Here is a 22,656-nt window from a genome sequence, read left to right as displayed (position 1 = left end):
CAAAATATGAAAGATACGTGTTTGAAAAAGTCAAAACCTTTCTCTATTAATTAGTTTGTGAGTAATGTGAAATTTTCGTCCTTATGGTTTGGCAAATAATGCGAACTTAGTCCAAAAAGTTTATTTTTTGCATATGGACCCTTCACATTTTTCAATTCTTGCCAATTACATCCAAATCACTAACCTCGTTAAATTTAATCGTTAAGTCAGGGGTAGACATGTCTTTTCACTATTTCTTTATTATATGAGTAAAGTGCCAACATCGTCCCTGAGGTTTGGTCATATTTGCGAATTTCCTCCAAAAATATTTTTTTTCGCAAGTAGACCTCGATTATTCTCAACCGTTGCTAATTTCGTCCAAATTGTTAACTCGTTCTAAATTCAACGCTAACTTATGGGTGTTACAGTCCTTTTACATGTTTGTTTACATTATTGTTATTATGTGTTTGTTTGATGACATATGTTAGGGATGAGCTCGGTACCATACTGGTATCGACCGGTACCGGTATCGAAAATCCCAATCTCAAAAATCGCAAATGTTTGGTACCGGTACCGGTACCGAAATGTTCGGTTCGATACCGGTACCGGGACGGTACCGGTATTTGAGGTAAAATTCTGGAAATACTGGTACCATACCGTACCGGTCCCGAAAACTCAAAACCTTGGTACCGGTTCGGTACCGGTACCGGTTCGGTACCGGTACCGGTACCAATCAGTACCGGTACCGATTTTGCTCATCCCTAGAGGCATGAGCATTTGGTACTTGGTACCGGTACCGATTTGGTACCCTCGGTACCGAATCGGTACCAAAGTTTTGAGTTTCGGGACCGGTACCGGTACGGGTACGGTACCAGTATTTCCCGAATTTTGCCCTTCAATACCGGTACCGAACCGAATGTTTCGGTACCGGTACCAAGATTTGGCAATTTTCGGGATCGGTATTTTACCGGTACCGAACTCATCCCTGTTTGAATCCAATATATTATCCGTTTGTTTATTCTTCTTTATTTTTAGTCATATAAGGGGTTTAGCTCAGCGTAATAATAATAATAACAATGTAAACAAATATGTAAAAGGACAGTAACACCCCTGAGTTAACTTTAAATTTAGACCGAGTTAACAAATTGGACGAAATTGGCAACAGTTGGGAAACATTGAGGGTCTAATTGCGAAAAAAATATTTTTGTATGAAATTAGCAAATGTGACCAAACTTCAGGGATGATTTTAGCACTGTACTCATGTAATAAAGAAAGAGTGAAAAGACATGTTCACCCCTGAGTTAACGATTCAATTTAACGGAGTTAGTGATTTGGATGTAATTGGCAAGAACTGGGAAATGTGGAGGGTCCATATGCAAAAAATAAACTTTTTGAACTAAATTCGCATTATTTGTTAAATAACAAGGACGAAAATGGCACTTTACTCATTAGTTTGTACTTTGAACACACTAGAAATTGATGTATGAAGTATGAACACGGAGACATTTGTGTACAACTTATTAAACATGTGCAATGGTGGAGGGAGCAAACATCCTTCACCTGGACCACCTTCTTCTCCGAAGATTGTAACATCCTTGGCCCCGCCTTCTTCTCCTTCAAGCGTTTTGTACAAATCGACCAGACATTTTGAACTTTAAAGCGTCCCAAAACACCCTGGGGGCGGTGTACCCGGCCGCTTTAAGGCTCTTTTGCACACCACAACGCCCTACTACGTTTGGTTTTATACAAGTGTTTTTCATATTAGTGTGAGAATATTTATGGTGATTCACATATTATTAGTGTAGAAAAATGATAAGTTGTGCATGTCATCCGAAGAAGACATAGTCTCTCTCTTGGATATGAGAAATATTTTGCCTTATAGCACCCTTTTCAAACCATACTTTAGTTATGGGTGTTCGTCATGGTTTGGTTTAAAACTATAAAACCATCTAAATCAGTCATCGGTTTGATTTCACGGTCACCTTTTTTTTTTAGTTTTGGTTGGTAGGTTTTATATATATATATATATATAGATGCAAATGGTCCACTGGGTGCAATAATTCCCATAAGCATTTGGAACATTTCGTTTCTGAGCAAAATAGCCGTTCTCGAGTAGTCTTTGATCGATTACGTATTAATCCATATTCGATTAATTGGCTTGAGGGTATCAACAATAAAGATTGATTGGCTTGAGGTTCTCAAGTAGTCTCATGTTGCTTCTTTCTTCTTTTTTTTTTCGTCTAACTCACTTCCTTTTTTGTTTGTCAGTTTCGGGAATATCCCCATTCATAGGTCCGAGATCTACATCTATGAATTGAAAGGTCCGAACGATTCACAATTTTTAGAATCAGTAGGTCTTCAGATCATTCATTTGAAAAAACTGAAACCGTTCTTATTGGATGATGGTGAGACTTGCCAAAAAATGAAATTCTTGATTAATGGAGGAGCAATATCACCATTTTTTTTCAATAAGATGCCAAAATGGATTATTGACTCATTTCATACCACTAGAAAGAATCGCATGAAATCCTTTGATAACACGGATTCCTATTTCTCATTGGTATTCCACGATCAATACAATTGGTTGAATCCCGTGAAATCATATTTCATTGAAGTTCATTGAGATTTTTTATAAAGGAAATAAACTTCGATTCTCGAATAATTCACGCCACTTCTGCTTCTATTGTAACAAAAGGAAAAACTCAAAACCTTAATGAACGGTTTATATAAGAAACTAGCGGAAAAAATCAAAACTTAACTGTTAGAATTATAGATGGGGCTGTAAACGAACCGAGCGAAGCCTTATTTATGTTTGTTTGTTTAGCATTAGACTTGGTCACGAATGGTTCATGAACGCTAACTGAACGGTTAATCTTGTTTGTGTTCGTTCGTCAAGGAATTGAATTTGTTCACCAACGCAAACAAACATGTACTGTTTAAGAAAAAAAACGGCATTCTTAACCCAAAAATTTAGACAAAAATATAAAGTTAAGCGCTTGAGAAAATAATAATCATAAAGATAATCATCACTCAATCGACATGTTTATTATGATAGCATCAACAAAGAAGGAGTTAGATTTGTTGTTAGTTAAAGAAAAAAATTATAAAATTTAAGCGTTATAAAATTAACAAACATGATTGTTAGTTAAAGCAATAAAATTATAAAAAAAATATTGAAACAAAATAAACATAAACAATAAGGGGCTATTTGATAACATTTTAACAGTCATCAAGAGGATACATCTTAATGGTTCATAATCTCTTAATGGTTAAGAGGTAACCTACAGTGTGAATGGTTAAGAGGTTACCACTTAACCATTTAGACTTAATGCTACCTTTTAACCGTTAAGAGGCTATGAACCATTAAGAGGTACTCTCTTAAATGACTGTTAAAAGGCTACCAAACAACCGTAAAATTATAAAATTTAAATATTAGATTAGTTATTTACAAATAAAATATAATACAAGCCTTTAACTAACAAACATAAACGGACGAACACAAACGAACATAAATGTACACATCACCTAACATTCACGAAAACAATGAGCAAGCGCGACATTTGTTCATATTCGCTCATTTAACTAAACGAACAAATTTTGCTTGTTCATGTTCGTTTATTTATTAAGCAAACTTTTCGTCGAGCGGCCCACAAACTGCTCGTTGAATGTTCGGTTCGTTTAGAGCCCTAAATGATTTACAATTTTTTTTTTCAATTGGGCCTAATGTATATGACTGTGGGCTTAACTCCCTTTTAAAAATTTTTAGAGTTCATACATAGGTAGCTCTTTTTTGTTCAATTATACAATAGAGAGTTCTTGTGGATAACCAAAATGGAAGTTTTCTATACTGCTGAATGCTATTGGTTATGCACTACAGTATGCAGATAGCCAAACTTGAAAGTTTATGCCTTATGTGAAAACCTAAGCAATATAACACCCTTTTAACTTTTAATAATTAGTTATTCTAAATTCAGTGAGTTAATTGCCTGGTTGGTTCTTGTGCTTTGCAAATATTGCAATGTTGGTCCTTAACGTTTAATATTACACACTTGATCCAAACAATACTAAGGTGGTCCAAATGTATGAATTTTGTAAACAGTTGTATACCCGTTACCATATCTTTTGTAAACCATTTCGGGTTAAAGTTTATTGTCTCCCTCAAAAGTTTATAAATTCACCATACCACATGTGTCTTATGTCTATTGCAAAGCATAAGTAGAAATATAAAGCATTGCCAAGATTCTACCCCAAAAGATCTACCAATTCATACAACTTAAAAAAGGTTAATATTTGTAAATTTAGCATAATGGGGTCCAGAATACCAACAACAATATGGCTTGAGAGTTATTGCTTCCTTCCTCTTCCTCTTTTCGGAGGCTGTGCTGCTTGTTCTTTCCCAGTGACTTCTGTTATATCAGCTGCACAAAAAAACACAAACAATTATTGCCAGTTTTTTTTATAAATAAACTAATGTGTTGATTATGATTACGGAAACACAATTATGTAAAATGCAATGGAGAAATTATAAAAAGGAATACTTTCGGGACCACGAGCCATGAGGGTAAAGAATATGTTGTTAAGCTTCTCCATCTTTTTAGCATCTTGTGCCTGATCAGTTTTGAACTTCAGACACTACAATAAGTTTATCAACAACAGCAGAACGATTAGGATTGTGCTTTATCTCTAATGATCAAACAGGCAGAAAAATATTAAGATTTTAAACACAAAAAATCAAAAGAAATGAGTCGCACAGGTTTAAAATCGCCCAAAGTGAACTCTATTGCATACTGAATAGAATCTCCTAAATCCTTTTATTCTAAAAAAATGAGAATATTGTTGGAATAATACAATGTTTGAAACCAAATTCGGCACTCGACAGACTACTTACTGTAATGAAATATAACTTGGGACAAAACCTAAACAAATGCAGAATAAAATACAATTTTTAGTTCAACTCCGCCTTCTTTAGAAGGTTCACCTGACCAATAAAAACAGAGGAAAGAATGCTAAGGTTGTCGTTAAAGTAGTTAATAGTTTGCAAACAAACTAACATAGAGTGTAAAGATGATTACAAATAAAAAAGGTGAGGCTATTTTCAATATGAACTATGATTATCCCCATCTAATGCATGTGATTTCATCTAAAGCAGCTAGCTGTATATGGTGTTAGGAACTCAAACCCCTTGATTGAACACAAACTTCAAAAGGCAAAAAGGTCACCCTACTCTATCCGACCCCAAATGAACACAGGTATAGGAACAAACAGATATAATTTGAGTTGCATTTTCCTTTAAAATTTCAATTTTCATACAACTTAGTTTCAAGCCAAAAGATTACATGTAGAAACTTTTCATGTCTAGAAGATGGATGTCACATTTTTGTCAAAAAAAATGTCATATTTGTGATATGCTATTTTAATGCCAATCTTGCAAAGCAGGAAAGAAAAGGTGTGATATCCGTCAATGAATATAGACATAGAACACACCCTAGAAAATAGATACGTGATTTTCTCAATTAAAAAACAGATAAAACTTCAACACGTTATACCACTTGAGCTAACAACCTTTTGGCACATTGGTTTAAAAAGATGCGCGAGGAAGAAAACGCAACAGGGAAATAAAGGTGGCCTCATGTAGTGCAGGGTCATATTCTGAGGTTTGTAAAACAACCTATGGGATGCGTAAATTATGATATACAACTTTATATGTAAAACATATGAGAGAGGTGCAGTTTCTGGTTTTAAATAAAGCTTATTTAGTTAGTTGTACATAGACGCAACCTCGTGCTTCTTTAGACCAAGTTTTGCACTAATATTTCAATTATACATACATAAACTCAACCATCAAAATATTTCTTTTCATTGTTGTGTTGATCAGAACTCGACTTTTAAGTTCAACAAATAAAAGTTTTCAACAAACACGGTCTGTTTCCTGATAATTGGAACTGAATTTAATCAGTGGTAAACTCCTAATCTATATGTGATTAACAAATTTATTTATCCAGCAGAATTAGATGTAATTAAAAGTAGCAAATTGAAAGATAAAAACCTGTTTGTCATCAGTGACCTTGAGGACCAATTTGCCATCAGAATGTCTGTATTTCATCACATATCGAGTCTGTCATCCAAAATTATCCAGCCAATTATAATCAGATAACAATAAAAGGTCATGATTAACAAATAATTAAATAATAATAATAATAATAATAATCAGAAGAGAAATGAAGTGTGTACGTTTTGGGGGCTAGCGCGGAACAACTGAACGGATCGTTGGACGAAATCGTCCCATGATACAATGTACACCATTATTTGTTCCAACGGCGGCGATCCAATCCAAGTAGAGTTATCGACTATTTGGGGAATGTTTTTATCGAGGGTTTTCTTTCAAGAGTAACCCCCAAACGAAACTAAACTAAACTATCAGCATTAGTCGAAGAGTTTTTATATTTTAGAGAAAATAGTGATTTTTCTATATATTTGAAAAGTTACTCTTCACCTCCTATAATTTTTTAATATACTTTAAAAGTGATTGTAAGTGAAGGAAAGAGAAAAGGTATAAAAAGTATTATTTAATTTAAATGAACTATAGTGAGTTTTAATGTAATTTTTGGTTTAGGGATAGAAGATGGGATGAGAATGCTCTAATCTCAGGTTATAATCTGATTTCAACTTGGTTTTATTGCATTGGGTCATAGGTTTTTCTCCGAAGAGGTAATGATGGGCTTGTGTTAGGGCTTGTGTTATCTAGCCGACGTAGTCTATGATTATGGTTTTATGTGGAGTTATTAAATTATGAGATATTTCACTTTGTTGGGTTGTTGTTACTGGGCTAATTTGTGCTCTGGTCCAGTTCATAGAAAGGAGTTAAGTCGTAAAAAGTTAAAATTACAAAACTACATTAAAAAAATCCAATATTTTCAATCTAAGGTAGAAAATTTGTCTTTGTTTACGTGTTATGAGGTGGAAAAAGATGGGGCAATGTATTATTTTGACTACCTTATGGTTTATATGGAATGCGGAAAATAATAAAGTATTCAATAACTCCACCATAGATACAGTGAAAATCTTGAGCAAAGCAAATTTTGGAAAACATAGGCAAATTTAGTATATCACTATGAACTTGTAATTGTGTATCATCAGTCATCACCTTTACTTATCGTTGTAGATCATAAGCATATGTTACATGAGTCATGGTTGAAAATTAGTTTTGGACATTAATTAATGCATTCCATCGTATGTGTTCATCATCGTATTAAACATAACTTCAAAATAGATACATAGATTCAAACATATATTCAAACCCGCCCAAGTCGAATGGATGTTCTCCAGTTCTGAACATGAGCGAGGTCATACCTAGATATTCTTTTCCGGGTGCTCGAGACCTGCCATGGAAAAACGGGGGAGTGGAGGTGACTGCCAAGAGTTTCTTCCTATTTAAAGACACAAAAATGTGGTGGCTGCCAAGAGTTTCCTCCTATTTCCTCCGGTTAGGGGTTACCTCCACAATCTCCCAGCTCATTGAGCATTGGTTAGTAAACAATAATAATATAACAAATATAACACATAATGTAATAAATAAAGGTCGTACTGGGGGTTTAGGACCCTACCTTCGCAAGTCCCCTTAGTCTAGTGTCGCTCCTGGGCGTGCAAGCGCGTAGGTGAAGCTCTGGACTTATTAGGAGTACTTGGAGGTGAAGATTAACGAGTTTTCCGACCCAACGCTTCCCACGTGTACCCTGTTGCATGTATGTGTACTTTGCTTCGGGTCTATGTGAAAGCAACAAACTTTATTTGTCTTTGGGTTTTAAGAGGTTTTAAATCATGACGGCAAGTCTGGGTGTAGCAGAGCTTGTCCGTACTAAGTGGAGTGTGTCTGATGCATTGGAACCGAAGCGTGCTCGTTTTGAGGCGGGGCGTGTCCGACGCGCTGGGACCGGAGCGTGTCCGTTTTGAGGCGTAGCGTGTCTGACGCACAAAGACAGGAGGGTGTCTATTTTAAGGCAGAGCGTTTCCGGTGCGCGAGGAGCGGAGCGTGTCCGTTTTGAGGCGGAGCGTTTCCGGTGCGTGAGGAGGAGAGCGTGTCCGTTTTGAGGCGGGGTGTTTCCGGTGCGCAGGGAGCGGAGCGTGTCCGTTTTGAGACAGAGCGTGTCTGGCGCGCGTGCTTATTTGGAGGTGCCCAACCTTATATTCGGAGTCGTATGGGTTCTAAGGTTCCCATCCTCGAGCGTATTTGGAGGTGCCCAACCTTATGTTCGGCACGTAGCCGTATGAGTGAATTTGAAGGTTCCCATCCTAGGCATCCTAGGGCGCATTTGGAGGTGTGCCCAACCTTATGTTCGATGCGTAACCATATATTTTGCATTAATATATGTGCAATTGTTTAATGCAAATTTTATACACTCCAACTTTTTACTTTGTTTATTTTGTTTGTTATATAAACCAAAATCAATATAAGCAAAAAGTTGAAGGTTATTGAGATAGGGTCCCGCACCCACCTATAGGACAATAGAAGCAATGGACCGGGGGAGCTTGAAGAGGTAGGGTCCCACATCCCCCTATAGGACAATAGAAGCTTCCGTATGTGAACACATATTCTCCGTGGAACAATAACAAACACCAAAGTACGAAATTACATCGCTGGCGAAATGATAATCGTGCACGAGACATTCTCTGATATCCTTGGAAGGTTGACTTCAAAAATCTTCCTAGGTATGGGACAAAAGAGAATCTTGGAGAAAAGAACTCCCAGCCAATTGTATGACTACAACGCATTACCAATAGTACTACATAGTACGAACGTCACCATCAGTCAACTACTTTATTCACTAACTCTGTTGGGCATGTGCAAGCCCCACTATTGGTGGATTCACTGACATAACAGGTGACCGATACATTATCTTTTCCCGTCCGGCTATAAATATCTCTCCACCCCTAACGGTAAAGGGATCCGAACTTTTACGCGAGAATACTTTCTAGTGCTCCGTGATTAGTTTGTGCTTATTATATATTCAGTCTCCAGTACTGATTCTCATACCGGAGGGTTTGCAAGGTGGTTTCACTCTCATTAAGCCAGATTGTAGTTAACCCGTGGATCAATTTTTTTCCCCTACAAATTTATTAATATTTATTTGCTATACTCTTAAAAAAAATGCCTTCTTAATATTAGATATACCCCCCCCCCCCTCAATGAAGATGCATTGGAAGGCATGCGAAACCTAACAAAATATGTTTTTTAGAACGGTGAAAGCATCATAGAAACCAAAACTAAAAAAAAATTACAAGTTTACAGTTTAAAAAAGAAAAAAACAAGAACCATGCCTATCAAACCATGACAAGTTGCGAATCTTAGCCCTATTATTTTATCCAATTATACGTTGAAAGTTTGATCTCATCCGCTGTCTTCATAGAGGGGCACATAAAACGCTAACGCATTTCTTGCTTTTCAAATCAACTAAATCATCGAATATATTAAGGCATGCCTAAGCTTGTAACTTTGTTTTTGAGTTCCAACTTATAATCAAGCAAAAGTCCGCTCCAAGATTCAAGCCAATTCAAATAGCCATCAATTCATAAAAAATACGATCAACATCCTGCTCGATCCATCGCAGAAAAGATAATCGAAAAAAGAAACCGAAACACCTCTGAGCAAAATATTTCGTAATAACAAAATTCAGTTTTACGCCACACGCCAAAGAAAATAATTAGTCTTAACAAAACCTAATAACATATGCTACTCTCATTAATCAATATGACATTGAATATTTAAATAACCAACACTAGCCAAGACTATTTTAAGTTATTCACTTTCACATAATTCTATTTTCGTGTAACAAATTATATAGATACATCTAGACTCAAATCAATATAAACCATTGGTGACATAACATAAAAAAAATTAAGAAAAATGTCCTAAAAACAGAAATCCAACCACCATTCCCGCCATTTCCTCTCATCCATTGTTTCTCCATCAAAACACCCCCTTCTCATTAACCTCCATTTAACACCACTTCTTAATTAATAATCCAATCCACCTTCTACCTCCGTTTCAGGATTAACTTCCAATATACTTTTCCCGCCATAATACATAAATATATATAAAATGGCAAAACACGCCGCCGTATTGGCCCTCTTCTGCACAATCCTCTCAATCGTCGGCCCCGCCACTTGCCGTGCCACCACTGCCACCTCCACCAACACCACCGCCCCCTCCCCTTCCCCCACCCCCTCCGACGGCGACGAAACATTCGTCGTCAAAGGCAAAGTCTACTGCGACCCGTGCCGCATCCAGTTCCCTACCAAAATCTCCTACCCCCTCCCCAACACCAAAGTCACCCTCCGTTGCCGCAAACGTGAGTCCGGATCCGAGACCTGCAAACACGAGGGGTCGAGCGACTCCAACGGGATGTACAGCATTACCGTTTCCGGGGACCATGAGGAGGAGATATGTGATGTGCGGCTCACCGAGAGCCCGGATAAAAAGTGTCCTGAGGTGATGGATGATGAGAGCATTGCTCGGGTTTCGTTGACGGATAAGAATGGGGTGCGAGGGAAGAGTCGTGTGGTGAATCCGATTGGGTTTATGGTTAAGGAGATCGATCCGCGCTGCAAGGAGATACTTGCTGAGATTGGGATTACTGGAATATAAGGAGAATGTAAATTGTAATTGCAATTAACTATATTTTGAATTGATTTGAAAGTTTGTATAGTGAATTTAATATATGCCTGGAAATTGTTTTGTTTATAAGCGGGTAGGCGTGTTAATGACCCGATTAAAACGGGTTCAACATGGTTGACCCGTTTATGACACGCATAGCAGGTTTAACTTATAGTGTTATTTAACTTGTTACGTTTGATTGCATCAAACATGTCTTTTCGTGGAATATACTTGTTAACATATGTGTGCATGTGTTACTAGGGGTGAACAACAAATAACCGAATTAACTGAATCAAACAATTAATCGATGGTTGGGTTAACCTAAACAATTACACCTGATCCCTCCATTTAGCCACCAAGTGGAACAACTTACCGCGAGATAAACTTGTATCACAAAATACAGCTTCAACAACAGATCCTAATAGGAATTGAACAACAAAATTCACTCAGGAGTTATAACCAAATATCAACTTATAATCTCATATACTAAAACAACACCACCAAAATCATTAGCCCGTTCCCTCAATGTATCATCACGATTCACAAACTCCCTGGACCACAGCTAGAGCAGGAGCCTTCTTAGCATATGATATTTCCATGACAAATTCATGCGCAGATGAACCAACATTTGCTGTTATTGTGTCCGGATGAGCCTGCAGCCATTGATCCATCAGATTACACAGCTGCAACGTGGGACCCACTGGCTGACCCATGCATCTCAGCTCAACCTTGAAACATAAAGAACATTTGTTTATATCTTTGTTCCCTTCAAATGATATAAAAGGGCCCACAAAATCAAGTAATTTACCTCATTTTCACTTGGAAGCTGTAGTTTATTCATCACCAGTTTTTGGATTATTGAGACTGGTACATTTCCATCACTGTAACAATATTATTAGAATACTGTTAGATAAAGTGCTCAGATTTACGTGGGTTATGTTTCATTTCTAACGGGTGAAACATGCAAAGAATTATTCATCTAATAAAGGTTCGGTTCAAATTAGTCAAACACTGTATTCAAATGCATAAAAACCTCGTAACTCACTTTATCAAAAACTATTCTAATGATGTAGTTTCTATAATCATATTTAGCATGGGTCAATTATTGTTTAAATTCTAGTTAGCATTAACTACAAGCAAAAAATACAAGTTTAAATCAGAAACCAACTTCTTAAGAACCCAAATCTTTTTACTTATATCAGTTTTTCGTTAGGCTTCCATTTTCCTTAAAATTAGACAAACAGGATAACAAAGTAACAAACCAGTATCAGATGAAGAATTATTCATATCATTAACGCATATATGATATAATATGTATATATGTGTATAGATAACTCACTTTAATTTAACATAACGTCCCTCTATCTGGCGCAAGGGTTCACCTTCCCTGAAAAACATTTGAAGAAAATCAACAGTATGAAATTACAAACAAGCATTTATTATTCACTCAAATCTATTTCAAAGGAGTGTGCCGGTTGTGTAACAGGTCAAAAGGGTCATTTTGGTATTTTAGCTTTGACTCAAAACGTTTTCTTTCGCCTTTTTATGAACAAATAGCATGTCAAATATTATTACAAAGATCATATTTTTGCAATAACAATCTAACTTTTAAATAAAATGATTTAGAAGGTATTTTGCGTTTAAATTAACTTTTCAAACTTGTTCAACCCATTTGACCTGTTTTCACTAGTTAGTGCCCAAATTGACCCGTTCAAATATTAACAGGTCAAAAAGGGTAGTTTTTGGTAGTGTTGACTTGGACTCAAAACACTTTTTTATTAACAAATACCATGTCAAATATTATTACAAAAATCATATTTTTCCAATAATAATCTAACTTGTTAAATATAATGATTTAGAAGGTTTTATGCAATAAAAGCCAAGTTTCTCAACTTGTTCAACCCGTTTTCACTCGTTAGGGCCCACATTGAGCCGTTTTTATGTTAACGGGCCAAAATTGCCTATTGTAACTATTTTAAAGATAAAACAAAGTCCTCACTGTTCTACAAATGGCACCAGCTGGAACCAAATAGGATATGTTCTTTTCTCCCGGCTGCCTATACTGCCGCCAGCAACCACCACCGTTTGGACAGCAGCAACACCCGAATCCTCTAAATCGCCATCTTTCTTTTTGCGTTTTCTTCTTAACTTTTTAGGTTTTAACGAATCAGTAGCATCATCGGCCTCATGGCTATCCTCTTGAATTTTAGATCTCTGTAGCGTGTCTTTTCCTTTCGATTTGGACACGTTTTTATCAACTTTTAACGTGTACGGTGGTTCTGATTTGATAATAGGTCCTTGAGAAGCATGTTTTGATGATTTACTCCTGTTTGCTGCTTCCACTAGATCGTTCAATGGTTTCCAGTCAACTTTTTTGTCCCATGGTAGACCATTTTCTTTTTCGTCATCAGTTGAAGAATTCTGCATGTTTGTTAATATCTTTCGTTAAAGTTATTAATTAAGCACAATATGGTGATTAATAGTTTTTGTAAGCATAGTAAAACACTAATTATGTATCAAGCTGAAAAAAAATATATTCATATAAGTGGTGAGGGGTCCAACCAAACGAAGCCAGTATTGACTTTACTAAAAAGTACCCATTTTTACTCGGAGCCATCCATTTGACCCTTCAAATGGTGTATAATTTATGCGTTACAACTTATATCTAACTGTTAGTTGTATTTAGTTATAATTAGGGTTTTAGCCCATATCGTTGGCTAAAGCCCATGGGCCTTTTATGGGTTGATAGCTAGGGTTTATTTGTGTATAAATAGATGTAGTTGTTTATGTATTTCTCACACCTTCAAGTAATAAACATTACTTTCACTACAACCATCTTCTTTACATGGTATCAGAGCTACGGCTCTCGATCCAAACCCTAGCCGCGATCTGACCCGAACCCGAGTCTGACCAGCCGTCACCAGCAGCCTTCAGATCTAAAACAAGCCCCTGCCTTGTTGTTCTGTCCTGTCACGAAATCTTTTTTTTCGACCGTGAAAGTACTGTTCACGCCGGAAGTTACTGTTCGTTGCCGGAATTTCTGTTCACTGCCGGAAAGTTACTGTTCGCTGCCGGAATTACTGTTCGCTGCCGGGATTAACTGTTCACGACGATTAACTGTTTACGCCGGAATCTGTTCCCGCCCTCCACCCTCACTTGTTACTGTTCACAGTCAATTTTCAGTTTCGTGTATCACTATGGGCGAAAATACATACATGTATACATTTACTAAAGAGGAGCATGATCTTATTCAACGGTTTCTTACCTCCCAGTTGCCTCATCCTCAAACCAGCTCGGCACATTCAGGTAAACCTTCTAGCCTTGACTTATCATGGGTGATTGATTCTGGAGCCACACATCACATGACTGGGAATCGGGGTATTTTTTCTAGTCTTCAAAATGTTTCCCATGCACCGGTACGTCTTGCCGATGGATCTTCATGTCCCGTTCTCGGCATAGGATCCATCAGTAACTCGGAAAACCTAAAACTGTCTTCTATCCTATTTGTTCCTAAATTTCCTACCAGTCTTTGTTCAGTGAGTCAGATTACCAAACAAAACAACTGTTCTGTGACCTTTTACCCAACTCACTGCGTTTTTCATGAACTAGGAACAAACAGGGTAATTGGTACTGGTTTTGAATCAGGAGGTCTCTATCGTATATCCCCGTTTTCGCATCCTGTAGCAAACTTATGTGATTCCGCTGTCAGGGAGGCTCACTGTCGGTTAGGTCATCCCTCTACAGCGGTTCTGAGGCAAATGCGACCAGATTTACCACTTTCGTCTTTTAATTTTCACTGTGAGTCGTGTCAACTTGGTAAACATACCAGGCGTCCCTATCCCCCTAGGGTGCCCAATCGAGTCAGTTCTTGTTTTGAACTGTTGCATTCTGATGTATGGGGTCCTTGCCCTATCAAATCTACGTTGGGTTTTGAATATTTTATTACCTTTATTAATGACTATTCTCGCACTACTTGGGTTTATTTGTTGAAATCTCGTAGTGAGGTATTTTCCATATTTCGAGAAATAATGCTTATGTTCAAAACCAATTTAACACCACCATTAAAACTTTTCGATCTGATAATGCTAAAGAATATTTTTCCACCAACTTTTCTTCATACTTAAAAACCAACGGCATTATTCATGAATCATCGTGTGCTTATACATCTCAACAAAATGGTGTGTCCGAACGCAAAAATCGTCACATATTGGATGTTGCTCGCACAATCATGATCCAATCACGTGTTCCTCATCGTTTTTGGGGAGATGCCGTTCTCACTGCCACATATCTGATTAACCGCATGCCCTCAACCGTTCTTCATGGTAAAACACCGTTTTCTGTACTATTTCCCAACGATGATCCATTTCCTCTCGCACCTAAAGTATTTGGTTGCGTCGCCTATGTTCATGACCATAGTCCAAAAACCATCAAACTTGATCCCCGAGCCATTCGTTGTGTCTTTCTTGGTTACTCACGGGTTCAAAAAGGGTATCGATGCTATAGCCCATCACTTCACCGATACTTTACCAGTGACGATGTCACTTTTCACGAGTCTCCTTACTTTCTCGAGTGTTCCACTCCTGTTTCTGACCCGTTTCCCGACCTCGATATACCCACATCTCCCTTCATCCCCACCATTCCTGTGTCAATTCCTTCTACCGATCCAATCTCTACTGATTCTGATCCACCAACAGAATCTCAGCCACTGCTTTTCACATATGCTAGGCGGGGTAGGGGTCAAACATCAGCGACTCTTGATTCACACCCTGGCCACGACCCCGAAATACCCTCCGATACTCCGTCTACATCTGAGCAATCCACACCTCTCACTAATACATCCTTACCCGATCCAACAACCTCTGATACACCCGTTTATGATCCTCCTGGTGCCCCACTTCCCGATATACCTATTTCCTTTCGCAAGGAACCCCGAAAATGTACTCGTTACCCAATTCAAGACTATGTTGCCTACACCCACCTATCTCCTGAATCTCATGCGTACACCACTATCCTTGATTCCTACCCGATTCCCAAGAATGTGACGAGCGCTCTCGCTCACCCAGGATGGAGACAGGCTATGGAAGATGAAATTGGGGCTCTAAAGTCCAATCATACATGGGATCTTGAAACACTTCCTAAAGGAAAGCGTATTGTTGGTTGTCGTTGGGTGTTTACGGTTAAACTACACCCGGATGGCTCCTTACACCGCTTAAAGGCTCGGTTGGTTGCAAAAGGGTATTCTCAGGCATATGGCATTGATTACGATGAAACCTTCTCTCCGGTTGCTAAAATGTCATCTGTCCGTATTTGTATCGCTCTTGCTGCCATTAATCATTGGCCGCTCCATCAGCTTGATGTCAAGAACGCCTTTCTTAATGGTGTTCTTGAGGAGGAGGTATATATGGAGCAGCCCCCAGGGTTCGTTGTTGAGGAGGAGGCCTCGAAAGTTTGTAGACTACGTCGTTCTCTATATGGTCTTAAACAGTCTCCCAGGGCATGGTTTGGTCGATTCTCTAGTGTTATGGGACAGTTTAGGATGACTCGGAGTGCCTACGATCACTCTGTCTTCTTTAGACACCAGAAAGGAAAGAGGATTATCGTAGTTGTTTATGTGGATGACATTATAATCACAGGCGATGACGAGGTCGGGATTATCGAACTCAAGCAGTTTCTTCAGTCTCAGTTTCAGGTCAGCGACTTAGGTCGATTGAGGTATTTCCTTGGCATAGAAGTATCCCGCTCTCCACAAGGAATACTTCTCTCCCAACGAAAGTATGTTCTTGATATGTTAACTGAATGTGGCTTACTGGGTTGTAAACCTGTTGATACCCCAATGCTTCCTACAAAGAAACTCCTCCCAAAGGAAGGAGATCCAATGAAAGATCCTGAGCGATACAGACGGTTGGTTGGTAAACTTAATTATTTAACCGTCACACGACCGGATATCTCTTTTACTGTCAGTGTTCTGAGCCAATTTATGGCTACACCATACACCGGTCACTGGGATGCTGCCATTCGTGTCTTAAGATATCTTAAGACCTCACCTGGCTTGGGTATATTATACTCCGATCAGGGTCATTGTCGTGTAGGTGCCTTCACGGAAGAAGGAGATGGTCGGATATCAGGGTTCTCAGATGCAGATTGGGTAGGTTGTCCGATTTCTCGACGATCTACCACCGGATATTGTGTGTTTGTTGGAGGAAATCTTGTATCATGGAAGAGTAAGAAGCAACACACGGTTTCCCGGTCGAGTGCCGAATCGGAGTATAGAGCCATGGCAGATGTAACATCAGAGATGACATGGGTTCGTCGTCTTCTCAGAGAGCTCGGGGTTGTTTCTAATGACTTGATGAGGTTATACTGTGATAGTCAGTCAGCCATTCACATAGCCAAGAATCAAGTATTTCATGAGAGGACAAAACATATTGAGGTCGACTGCCACCTTATCAGAGATAGAGTAGTAGGCACACAAACTGATCCTCCTTCCATTCAACCAGTTCATGTGAAGACAAATTTTCAGCTAGCAGACATTCTAACTAAACCGCTCCGGAAAGCTCAGATAGATTTTATTTGTAACAAGTTGGGCATGATTAACATCTATGCTCCAACTTGAGGAGGAGTGTTAGTTGTATTTAGTTATAATTAGGGTTTTAGCCCATATAGTTGGCTAAAGCCCATGGGCCTTTTATGGGTTGATAGCTAGGGTTTATTTGTGTATAAATAGATGTAGTTGTTTATGTATTTCTCACACCTTCAAGTAATAAACATTACTTTCACTACAACCATCTTCTTTACACTAACAAGTCAAATGGGTCAAGACTTTCTCATACTGCGTTTCAATTATTACAATCTCCTATATCATTTATGGAAAAGATTAGATAACCGTTTCATTAGTATAAATTTGTAACTAAAGCACCCGTTTTGACACAAAAATCATTTGACCCTTTTACAATTGTTTACAAGATGAAAATTTTATGGGTTATATTAAATCTCCAACAAGCCAAAACGGGTCAAGATATTCTCTACTGTATTTAAATAATTAAAACCTACTGTACGTTTATGAAAAAAGATTAGATAATTGTTTGTAACTAAAGCACCCATTTTCACCCAAATCCATTGGACCCTTTTAAAAATCCAGGGCATACCTTATCTCTCTATTAGTCAAACGGGTCAAGGTATCTCTACTATATTTCAATGATTATAATCTCCTATATCATGTATGTGAAAATTTTAGATAACTGTTTCATTAGTATGGTTTTGTAACTAAAGCACTATATTTTTACCCAAGCCCGTTTGACCTGTTACACGACCTGCCCGTTTTACCACGTCTAGACTCTAGACAGACCCCAGACCCTACGGATAACGTTAGTTATTTGTGGGATATGCTGGGTATGATTGTTGTTGTTGTAGACTCTAGACAAAATTATTGGTCTTTTTACCTGCTTCAAGTTGCGTTTGATCCTATTTGAAGTCTCAGGTGAGCTGGAACTTTCTTGGCAATCATCCATGGAATCATCCTCTTTCTTGACCCATTTCTCAACAGAGAAACTTGGCCCGCGAGATTTCTTCCTTGAGTTGAATCTTGACCGTTTTCCGGTCAATGGGGTTTGTGTTGACACTCTTGGAGTGTTGACCACGAGTGATGAAAGTGATCTCTCTTTTCGTCTTAATGGTAGTGTAACTGAAGCCGCTACTTCGGGGGCCTTCACTCTTCTCCGTTTGTATGGGAATATTTTAGCCCTCACATCTTGCAAACTATGGTCCGCCCTGTGTAATACAAAATAAATAAATAAATAAATAAAGATAAATATTAAAGACAAACTCTTCTTCGTATCATTTTAAGTAATTTATAATTTTTTATAAGAACCTGAAATTATCATATATTTTGGTTTTAAGGTTATCTGTACAGGTTCCATTTCAACATGATCACGAGGCATATGATGGGTCCGTGTTTGACCACATTAACTCAGTATTCAGTTTTATTACAGCAACTCACTGCTGATGATTCAAACCTGATTGCAATAATTAGGTTTAGATCATATTAAAAAGCCCTTGAGTTTGACGTGAAGATTTTAGAGTCTTATAATTTCTTTAATATGCATTTAAAGATGCAAATTCATAGCCTTTTGTTCACATAACAATCTAACTAAATACTGCAAGCATAAATCCATCTTACAAATGACATAATCAATAACAAAATTCCACCTTATCACAATCTATGTGTGCTTTACTACTGAATGTTAGAGCCATTTGATGTGCATTTTTGCATTATATGCATACACACACACACATGCATATATATATATATATAGAGAGAGAGAGAGAGAAGGAGAAAGAAACGACCTCAATTTCTCCAAAGGCACACATCCAAGATCGATCTTGCATATTGGACAACATTCAAGTTCTTCATCTGAAATTTTCTTACGAATACATTTCCTGCAGACTGGATTACGTCGAGAGGCAAAAGTAAATAACAATTTACAAAATCAAATTGGAGATAGCAATCCAAACATGAATGTTACTAACATAAGTGAAACCGCAATAACGTACAACGTAATTGTCCATTTTAAACCCTTTACCTAAATTGAAATATCCTCACACACAAACAATAAGAAGGCACCATGCACTCATCTCTGTTTTCCAACAAAATAAACGAAAACAACATCGACCTCTATCTTTAATCGCATTTGCTTGTATAATTCAAAGTTTCAAATTCGAAACAAAAATTAGACAATACAAGGATCTTTTACTAGCTAATACAATTTCGAACAGTCAATACTAAAAAGGGTATATTCCAAAATTGGGGGAATTCAAAATCATGCATTTTTTTCAGACTCTGACTTCAAAACGCTCATAAAACACGATAGTAAGCACAAATTTCCCAACAACATGCACAAAACTTATGATAATCAGACCAATAAAGCAGGAAACTTGATCATTAGTGCATCGATCAGTCAGCAATCTTTAGTTTATAGAGCATCTAGCTAACCCTCTACTGAGACTGTAATTTGGGAATCATGTCTGAAATCAAAAAGACCAATCGAACAAATTACACATGAAGACCATACAAGAACACAAATTTATCTCTTAAGTAGTGATTGATTATAATGAAGAAAGATGAAATATAAGATATAATTACTCATAAACAGAATAATGAAACTTTCAATCAGTAAACATAAATTTCCCAACAACATACAAAAAACAAAATTTACGATAATCTGACCACTAAAGCAAGAAACTTGATCAATTACGATCAATACAGGATCCCTAACAAACCCTACTAAGATTCAGAATCATGATAAATGACACAATAAAACTACAAAATAACACAAAATTCACCTCTAAAGTAGTGACAAATGCTAATGAAATACGAAACGCAAGACACATAACTACTCACATGTATGCAGGCATTCAGGGATAGTAGTAGCATCTTTAAACAACTTATTACAAATAGGGCATGTCATGCATGCCGCCAGCTCATCTCTCCGTACTTCCACCACCAAATTACTCGACATCTTCAACCTAGCATTTCGTCGAACACCTGGCGTGCATCTTCAAAACCACGTACGAAGTGCATGTTAACGACAATCTTTGGGGAAACAGATGTACCTCACGTATGTTGACAAATTACCTGCATTGAAGACAGTTAACAGAACCAAAAGTGAGTATATGTATGTAATAAAGACGTACAGACGATTGTGGATGTAATAAACGGCGTACCTTCGATCTGAGGATATGGGTAAGAGGATTGTGAGATTGAGAAGATGGGTGTGTGTTATTTGGGAAGATGTGACGTGGGTCGGTGGTGGATTTGGATAAAGATGGTTGCTAGATCATCTGCCTGCAAATCGGAATCGAGAGGTTTAGTGAGAGAAAGTACAGAGAGAGAAAGAAGCGACGAAGAGACTTGCGAAATAGCATGGACTTTTATTTTATTTTTATTTTAAGATATGATGATTTATTTTAAAATAAAATAAAAATAAACCCTAATTCTTGATGACGGGTAACAGGTTCACCTGTTCAACCGTTCGAATCCGTACGACCGGCCGAACAACTTTGATGGTTATGGCTTTGTTAAAAAAATATTTTTAATTGTAAAACCGGTTCAACCGGGCCGGTTTTCCGGTCGCACCGATCTAACCGGTTTGGACAGACCGGTTCACTAAAAACTGAGCGAACTGCATAGAACCGAACCGGTCAATGAACCGAATCCCGGTCAGACCGGTTTGACCGCCCGGTCAGGTGTCAACAACATTGACTCTCTTTAAATCCCATGTAAACACAATGAAGTTGGTATATGTTTATTCATAATGGCGTTACAAACTTACACAAGTGGGAATTATTACCCATTAGCTGTTAAAGTTATGCATATCTTTAATATTAGGGTAGGGAAAATTCTCAAAATAGCATTTTTTGGAGAAAGAATTTCTATAATGGTCATTTTTTCATTAAAATTATTTAGAATTTGAACTTAAGAGAGAATTTGGGAAAAGAAAATTATTATGGGGTAGCAAGCCAAATCTTAAAAGAAAGGGAGGGAGTAGGTAAGATTTGAGAATATATATATATATATATATATATATATTGAATAGCAAATTAACAGTCAAGTCGTATGCGACGTCGCAATGTACGTCCCATCACCCCTTAGTAGCAGACGTGTTGTCAATGGGTCCACGCTGGACCTTGGGGATCATCTGGTGTTCCCGGTAAAACCCCCGCTCACCCCGCCCGAAGGCACGACAGGTTTTTATGCAGTAGGGAAAATCCGGTCGACATCAAGGCTTGAACCCGAGACACCCGGGTCATCCTATCATGTGTCTGGCCATCTGAGCTAGCCCAGATGGTTAAGGTTTAAGAAAATATTAAAGATAAAGTTCAAAATTTTTGAAATATCGAAGGAAAAGCTCAAATCTTTTCTAAACTTTTTTTTTTCAAAAAACACTCTTACAAGACTTTTTTTCTTTTATGTTTCCTACATGGCCAGTTCATATTTTCAAATTCTTATAAAAATATATTTTTTACAATTATACCCCTGAACCACCACCTTGAACCACCACCACCATCACCGACACCGTCGCCCCCACCCCATCACCACCACCGTCACTACCACCATAGCCGCCTCCACCACCGCTGCACCCATCACCAATGCACCATAGCCGCCGTCGCCCCCACCGCATCACCACCACCGCTGCACCTTCTTCATATCACATCTGAAACTGAAACAGAATCGATCTTCTTCTTCATTTGCGAAGAAGATTATTGGATTTGGGAATAATAACATTAGTAAGAGAGGGTTTAGAGTGACTGTTGCTGCTGCTATGTCTCAGATTCAGAAATCATAGAAAGAGTGGCGTGCCAATTTATCCCCCCAGCAGTTTCGGATTCTCAGGCAGAAAGGCAACGAGTAAGTTATTTACTTACACCCATCACAGCGACGATGGAGGTGGCTATGGTGGTAGTGACGGTGGTGGTGATGGGGTGGGGGCGACAACGTCGGTGATGGTGGTGGTGGTTCAGGGGTATAATTGTAAAAAATATATTTTTATAAGAATTTGAAAATATGAATTGGCCATGTAGGAAACATAAAAAAAATAGTCTTGTAAGACTGTTTTTTGAGAAAAAAAGTTTAGAAAATATTTGAACTTTTACTTCGATATTTCAAAAAATTTGAACTTTACCTTCAATATTTTCTCAAGTCTTACCTGCTCCCTCTCTTTCTTTTAAGATTTGGCCTGCTACCTCATAATAAAGAAAAAAACGGGCTATTTTGAAAATTCTCTCTCTAAAAAAAGGCTATTTTAGAAATTTTCCCTTAATATTAGCATTGTAACCTTATATTATTCGTTGGTCTCCGAACCCCAATTATCTCATCATTGAGAAAGAAGTTCTTAATTGTTATTCCCACAATTGTTTGAAAGTGTATGTGTTGAAATATATGTATACTTATCAATTCAATTATCAAACATAGGAAGTTTTTTTATAATTGTTACTTTACGTTGTTTTAACTTGGTTTGTTTGTACTTCGT

At 37.8% G+C, this 22,656-nt stretch overlaps 2 protein-coding genes and 1 pseudogene across 2 annotated transcripts; 1 reads left to right on the top strand and 2 right to left on the bottom strand.

The window, feature by feature from the left end:
• Positions 1–4,161: 4,161 nt before the first annotated feature.
• On the bottom strand, positions 4,162–6,291 carry LOC143532564 (signal recognition particle 9 kDa protein-like). The gene is made up of 4 exons (XM_077027586.1): positions 6,211–6,291; positions 6,026–6,094; positions 4,518–4,611; positions 4,162–4,397 (listed from the first exon to the last, which is right to left on the bottom strand). The coding sequence occupies exons 1-4, from the start codon at positions 6,280–6,282 to the stop codon at positions 4,324–4,326; spliced, it is 309 nt and encodes a 102-aa protein (XP_076883701.1). The 5' UTR covers positions 6,283–6,291; the 3' UTR covers positions 4,162–4,323.
• Positions 6,292–10,075: 3,784 nt separating this feature from the next.
• On the top strand, positions 10,076–10,621 carry LOC143532563 (pollen allergen Sal k 5.0101 pseudogene; annotated as a pseudogene).
• A 532-nt stretch (positions 10,622–11,153) lies between these two features.
• Positions 11,154–20,188, bottom strand: LOC143532562 (E3 ubiquitin protein ligase DRIP2-like). The gene is made up of 7 exons (XM_077027585.1): positions 20,028–20,188; positions 18,974–19,073; positions 18,070–18,397; positions 12,630–13,051; positions 11,970–12,017; positions 11,439–11,511; positions 11,154–11,358 (listed from the first exon to the last, which is right to left on the bottom strand). Exons 1-7 carry the CDS (start codon positions 20,143–20,145, stop codon positions 11,164–11,166), a joined length of 1,284 nt encoding a protein of 427 aa, XP_076883700.1. The 5' UTR covers positions 20,146–20,188; the 3' UTR covers positions 11,154–11,163.
• Positions 20,189–22,656: the final 2,468 nt, after the last annotated feature.

Source organism: Bidens hawaiensis, unplaced genomic scaffold (genome assembly GCF_021521415.1).
Source record: "Bidens hawaiensis isolate Kalapana, Puna unplaced genomic scaffold, B.hawaiensis_p1.1 tig00009479_1, whole genome shotgun sequence".
NCBI classification, from domain to species: Eukaryota; Viridiplantae; Streptophyta; class Magnoliopsida; order Asterales; family Asteraceae; genus Bidens; species Bidens hawaiensis.
The sequence above is the reverse complement of the archived record's forward strand: the minus strand, read 5'-3'. Positions and strand labels throughout refer to the sequence as shown.

Coding starts and splice junctions, on each gene's coding strand:
- LOC143532562 (XM_077027585.1), bottom strand. CDS start 20,145: ATGTCGAGTAATTTGGTGGTGGAAGTACGGAGAGATGAGCTGGCGGCA. Junction 18,398..18,973: donor GTGCCTTTGGAGAAATTGAG/GTCGTTTCTTTC, acceptor TGTATTACACAG/GGCGGACCATAGTTTGCAAG. Junction 13,052..18,069: donor TCAAACGCAACTTGAAGCAG/GTAAAAAGACCA, acceptor ACAAACATGCAG/AATTCTTCAACTGATGACGA.
- LOC143532564 (XM_077027586.1), bottom strand. CDS start 6,282: ATGGTGTACATTGTATCATGGGACGATTTCGTCCAACGATCCGTTCAG. Junction 6,095..6,210: donor TCCGCGCTAGCCCCCAAAAC/GTACACACTTCA, acceptor TTTGGATGACAG/ACTCGATATGTGATGAAATA. Junction 4,398..4,517: donor CATGGCTCGTGGTCCCGAAA/GTATTCCTTTTT, acceptor TTTTTTGTGCAG/CTGATATAACAGAAGTCACT.